General features: G+C 38.1%; 1 protein-coding gene across 1 annotated transcript; it reads right to left on the minus strand.

Moving 5' to 3' along the window:
* Positions 1–5,002: 5,002 nt before the first annotated feature.
* LOC138870920 (uncharacterized) lies at positions 5,003–5,404 on the minus strand. Its single transcript, XM_070148763.1, has one exon. The coding sequence runs from the start codon at positions 5,402–5,404 to the stop codon at positions 5,003–5,005; it is 402 nt and encodes a 133-aa protein (XP_070004864.1).
* Between the last annotated feature and the right edge of the window lie 1,197 nt (positions 5,405–6,601).

Raw genomic sequence — 6,601 nt, forward strand, 5'->3', positions numbered from 1 at the left:
TCTCCCAGGTTAACAGAATTCATTACTAAGAATTTCTAGTTCACAACTGTTAGAATAAAGTCAAATTTCCTCGATTTGGAATTTTAGATTAAACCGGTGACTTGGGACACCAAACAAACTATTCCAAGTGACGACTCTGAATTAAATAAAATAATCCCATTTCGAATAATACCACTTAAATTGGAAAAACTCCCTTATATCCCCTCTCGGGTGGTACAAAATGGAGGTGTGACAACATTCTCATGGGAGCGGGCCATTCGCCTCGGCAGGTTAATAGATGCATCTATGTTTCGTGTCGTTCGATCCTCGGCAGTGCATAGTTTACTTTTATGTTGGATCGGGCCGTACACCTCGACAATTCCTATATCATATCCTCATGTAATTGTGCGTATTATTCGAAAAGAAGACAGTATATCGGTGAGTTTTTCAAATTAGAATTTATGATAATCTATTTGATGAGGTCCACTACACCCTTTTGTGTGCTCCGGTTAAGGAAGGAATTTCTAATGGGAAGCTTGAGTTCTTTTTAAATAGGGGAATTTGTATCACATATCTTTATGTTTATTAAATTCATTTATTTGCTTTGCCTCACATATATTTACCTCTTTACGGTACCTGATATTATTGGAATACTAGTAAGTGTCGAAGTCGACATCTCGTTACTAATACTTCTAGGTTAGACTGGATGCTTACTGGGTACGCATTTTTTCGTACTTATACGTCACTTGTTGTGCATTTTGTTGTATAGGCACATACACATATAGTGGCCTCGGGGGTGCAAAAGCATGGTTGATGCGGGGATTTAGGCGTGCTGCATCTTATGTTACGATCCACAACCAGCAGAGTCTCCTTTATAGTATTTATATTTTTCTTTCCCGCCCAAATGTTGTATTTTATTTTATTTTCATAGTTGATGCCATGCACTTTCGACATCGGGTTCCAGGATGATTATGGGTTATTCAGTATTGAAATTTGCTAAAAATATTATTATTTAATTTGTAACATTCATCATTTACTATTTCATTGAGGAAAATCATGATTTCAAATTACTAAAATGAGAACTAAACTATATATTTACTGTTGACTTGCTTGACAGCGGTGTCTGGCGCCATCACAATCTTTAATGAATTTTAGGTCATGATAGATCCAACGGCTACCCTTCACCCACCCACTTTAAACCTACCAATGTCACTAACCTTAGTCATTCTCCACCAAACCCACCGCACCTATTTCTTTTCACTCTCCTTTCTCTCATTTGCTCAACATCAATAATGAGGCCTTGCACAAATTTGTTCCAGGTCACAAAATCAAATCTCAGGACATCCATCGTGTCCTATATCGTGAATCCTACTATTTTGTTTCCATTTTCCAACGACAAAATTCAAAATCCCTAATTCTAAAACCTTAGACCTAAAAATGAAACCTCAAATCGTCTGAGTTTCTCTTATGTTCTTTCAAATTGGAAGCATGCACGAAGGTTTCCCAGGCTTCATCATTGTTACTTGATTTCTAGAGGTCAAACGCAATGAGCTCGGGACATTAAAGTTTTGACAGATGGATTTTCGCTCATCAACGGTCGATTCACTCCATTATCATATGCAGGTAAATCGCTTTCACGATTTTCCCTCTATTTTTACTGATTTTACCCGCCTTGCTATCATTCTCTGCTCTTCGTTACCTTCCACTGCCTAATTCAAATTCGTTAAAACCCTAAAGCATTGAAGGCCACTATAAAAAGGAGCCTTATGTCACGACCCCAATTTCCCACCTTAGGATGTCGTGATGACACCTGGTCTCTAAAACTAGGTAAGCCTAATACATGCTGATTCAATAACAAAATTTAACTATTTAATCATTTATCATAAACCATTAAATGATATACATAGCCGCAAGAGGTCAATAGTTATACATTTTCCAAAATCGGTAGTGCGGAGTCATAAGCACCACTAAAACACACTAGAATTTCTAAACACAATATTTTTTTGAATTACAATTTAACAATAGCATAATGAAGTGAGATGGTCACTCTGAAGCATGTGAATGTCAAGCAGGTATATCTTGAACTTTCCCGCCGCACAGACGCAACTCTCAACAACACAATCCAAATACCTGGATCTGCACAAAAAGATGCAGAAGCATAGCATGAGTACACCACAACAGTACCTAGTAAGTATCAAGCCTAACCTCCATATACTAGTGACGAGACCAAGTCAAGTCACCTACAACACATAGAAACCTGTCGATGTACATAAGCTAACAATGGAAAGAACATCATGTAATCCTTCCTTATGCCGCTACGTGAGCCTTACTTTGAAATAGATTTTGAAAACAGTTTTTCCGAAATATCTACATGCATTCTAGCCCACCGTATGACGCTGCGTGACTTCACGTAGTTCCCGTATAAACAACACACACATAAGTCCTACCTTATACCGCCGCATGCACATTAACCCCAAGCCTTACACCGTCGCATTCGCGTCAATATCACATATTAATAACAACTCGCACCACAAGTGCCCATATATTACAACTTGCCAACAATCACAATATCAATATTTTCACAATAATAGCTCATGGCTCCACGCAACGGGTACAAGAATATCAACAATAACAATGATGCCTTAACTTTTTAAAGACTTTCATAACTTCAACATCAATAACTCAACAATGAGAGACAATGTATAACAATGGAAGAGATAATGTGTAACAATGACTTCAAATAATGGAAATCAATAAGGAAAGGGATAACATGAACAATAACTCCAAGTAATGATAATCAACAATGAAAGGGATAACACGTGCAATAATTTCAAAAAATGATAATTAACAATGCAGAGATAACGTGTAATAATAAAAGAGGCAACAAGTTCAACTAAAGAATGAGAATCATTTATCAAATAGGATGTAGAACAAGTGTTAAACAAGTCAATTGAGGCATGTAATAATAGACTAACACAAATACGGATAGATTGACTGTGAGAAGTTAGAACATGATACTACAAATCAATTAAAGTATGGAAAGGGTCTAAGTAGCTTAAACCGGTCAAATATCACGTACAACCGGTATACCCACTTGTATCTTTGCGTACACGGCTTTCATAGAGCACAAATGAATTAATTAATATAAATCCTAATGGGTAGTTCTCCCACACAAAGTTAGGTAAGACTCTTACCTTAACTAGTCTCAACTCTCCGAAATAGCTTATCCCCTAAAATTCGCCTCCACACGGCTTAAATCTAACCAAAAATGACTTAATAACATCAAATAATGTAAGAGAAACCAATTACAATAAACAAAGCTATGATCTATATATTATCAAAAAAGTCAATGTCGGATTGGATTCCAAATCCAAGCTTACCCGAGCGAAGCTCGAACTAATACAAACTCAAGCAAATAAAAATCAGCTCAATTGGAGTCCGATAGCTCAACCAATTCCCAAAAATATTGCTATTGGATGTTCATAACCCAAGAGTCCAACCCACAGTAGTTGGGTCCTATATCTCGCGAAATACTCCCCAAAACTCACCAAATTCGAGTATATTATTTTCCTAATATAGGAAAATAAGAACCCAAAATGAATCAGTAAATAAATGCCTCTAACTCATTTTAAATTTTTAAAATTTAGGACATACCCTAGGTCTTGATTTAAGGAATTAAATGGGTTTTAAAAAATCAGCGGTTAAAGCTTAAACCAAGGGAATGAATCAAAGTGAAATACTTATGTTATGGTTTAGGCCTTACCTAATGGAAGAAACTTGAAAAACATCCTTAAATTCTCCCAATCCCAAACTTTCAAGATGAGAAAAACTCCAACAACATTAATAGCCAAAAATGCCGAACTGTTCTACTTCATTTCATGTACCAAAATATCCTGAACTCTCTTTTGATGCCTCCAATGCATTCCTTGTAAAATTCAAGTCAAGTTAGGCTTTTAAATCACTCCATTTGACCTTAAAATGAAGTAGATATGTTGGTTTTAATATTGGGAAATAGTTCATATTTTTTACTACGAATTCAGTGGCAACTTCGTAATTAATCTGGAAAATCTAACAACCTATTTCTTAGTAAAATAACCATAAATTCTTCATACAATGTCGAAACTTGATGATTCAGTTGCTATAGTTCCAAAATAACGATACGGATATAATAGTTTACCGAAACACAAATCGAAGGCCATTTTCTCCATATGGTAACCTTTATACTCAAATTAATGTCGAAACCGAAAACAATCACCATACAATCCAAACTTATCCAAAACTCATCGAAATTTAACCAAACTTTGTGGACATGTTCAAAATCATCATACAACCCTATTGGAATAATTAAACCCTGATTCCTAGTCCGTTTGCCCAAAAGTCAAACCTTGGTCAACTGTTCCAACTTAAAGATTCCAAAACGAGAATCATTCTTCCAAATCAATCTCGAACCGCTCGAAAACCGAAACAAACCATACAGGCAAGTCATAATATGTAATATGAAGCTTATTAAAGTTTTAAACAACCGAATGGAACACTAAAGCTCAAAACGACTAGTCGGGTCTTTCACGACCCAAAATCCAACTAGTCGTAATGACACCTAACTCAACCAGCTAGTGTCACGACCCCAGTCGAAATTCCATTCTGACCCTGATATCAAAATCTCACTATCGAACCGGAAACATCAAAAATTCAACTTTGGGTATTTCAAGCCTAAATAAGCCACATACCTCAAAAACACAATCCGGACATGCCCCTAAGCCCGAAATCACCCACGTAACTAACGGAACCGGAGGAATTTCATTTCGAGGCCGTCTTCAGACTGCTCTGACTACGGTCCAAATTTTAAAAGCTTAAACTCTCTTTTATGGACTAAGTGTCCCAAAACACTCCAAAACTCAAAACAGATCATCCCGACAAATCGAAATAGCAGAAACAAACACAGAGAAAGCAGTTAATAGGGGATCACGAAATTAATTCTTAAAACGATCGGCCAGGTCATTCCATTTTCCCCCTCTTAAAACATTCATTCGTCCTCGATAGACTGACCCTGCCACTGAACAATCACTAATGCAATGTTCTTTGACCATAGCTTCCGAACCTGCATGTCCAATTTTGCTAGTGGGCTCCTCAATAAAAGATATATCCTTGTCCAACTAGACTGAACTGAATCCAACACATGTGACGGATCACCGTGATACTTCCGAAGCATCGAAACATGAAATACCAGATGAACTCCTGTCAAGCTGGGAGATAAGACAAGCTCATAAGAAACCTCTCTAACACTTGTCAATATCTCAAAAAGACCAATAAAACTCGGACTCAACTTCCTTTTCTTCTCAAATCTCATAACCCTCTTCATAGGCAAAACCCGAAGCAGAACCTGCTCTTCAATAATATAGGAAACATCACGTACCTTTCGGTCCATGTAACTATTCTGTCTCGACTAGGATGTACGGAGTGTATCCTGAATCACCTTAACCTTTTCAAAAGTATCTTAAACCAAGTCTGTTCCCAATAATCTAGCCTCACCCGGCTCAAACTAACCCACCGGATATCAATACCGCCTACCATTCAAGGCCTCACACGGTGCCATCGGAATGGTAGACTGATAGCTGTTGTTATAGGAAAACATCGCCAGCGACAAGAAATGATCCCAAGAACCTACAAACTCTATAATACACGCACGGAGCATATCCTCAAGAATCTGAATAGTGCGCTTGGATTGTCTGTCCGTCTGGGGGTGAAATATTGTGCTCAACTTTACCCGAGTACCTAGTTGTGTTTGTTTTATGACATAGGATCTCCACTCCCTAGTTGAGTTTATTTTAGACATAGGGTCTCCACTCTCTGGTCGCTTTTCAATCATAGGGTCTCCACTCCCCAGTTGAGTTTATTTTTAGACATAAGGTCTCCACTCCCAAGTCTCCTTTCCAACATTGGGACTCCACTCCCTAGTTGAGTTTATTTTAGACATAGGGTCTCTACTCCCTAGTCGATTTTCAAATATAGGGTCTCCACTCCCTAGTCAAGTTTATTTTTGGACATAGGGTCTCCACTCCCTAGTCGCCTTTCCAATATATGGTCTTCACTCCCTAGTTGAGTTTATTTTAGACATAGGGTCTCCACTCCCTAGTCGCTTTTCCAACATAGGGTATCCACTCCCTAGTTGAGTTTTTTTAGACATATGGTCTCCACTCCCTAGTTGCCTTTCCAACATAGGGTCTCCACTCCTTAGTTAAGTTTATTTTAGACAATGGGTCTCCACTCCCTAGTCGCTTTTCCAACATAGGGTCTCCACTCCCTAGTTGAGTATATTTTAGACATAGGGTCTCCACTTCATAGTCTCTTTTCCAACATAGGGTCTCCACTCCCTAGTTGAGTTTATTTTTAGACATAGGGTCTCCACTAGTCGCCATTCCAACATAGGGTATTCACTCCCTAGTTGAGTTTATTTTAGACATAGGGTCTCCACTCCCTAGTTGAGTTTATTTTAGACAAAGGGTTTCTACCCCTAGTCGCCTTTCCAGCATAGGGTCTCCACTCCCTAGTTGAGTTTATTTTTGGACATAAGGTCTCCAATCCCTAGTCGCTTTTCCAACAGAGGGTCTCCACTCCCTAGTTG

The sequence above is a fragment of the Nicotiana sylvestris genome, chromosome 1 (assembly GCF_000393655.2).
Source record: "Nicotiana sylvestris chromosome 1, ASM39365v2, whole genome shotgun sequence".
Classification (NCBI taxonomy): Eukaryota; Viridiplantae; Streptophyta; class Magnoliopsida; order Solanales; family Solanaceae; genus Nicotiana; species Nicotiana sylvestris.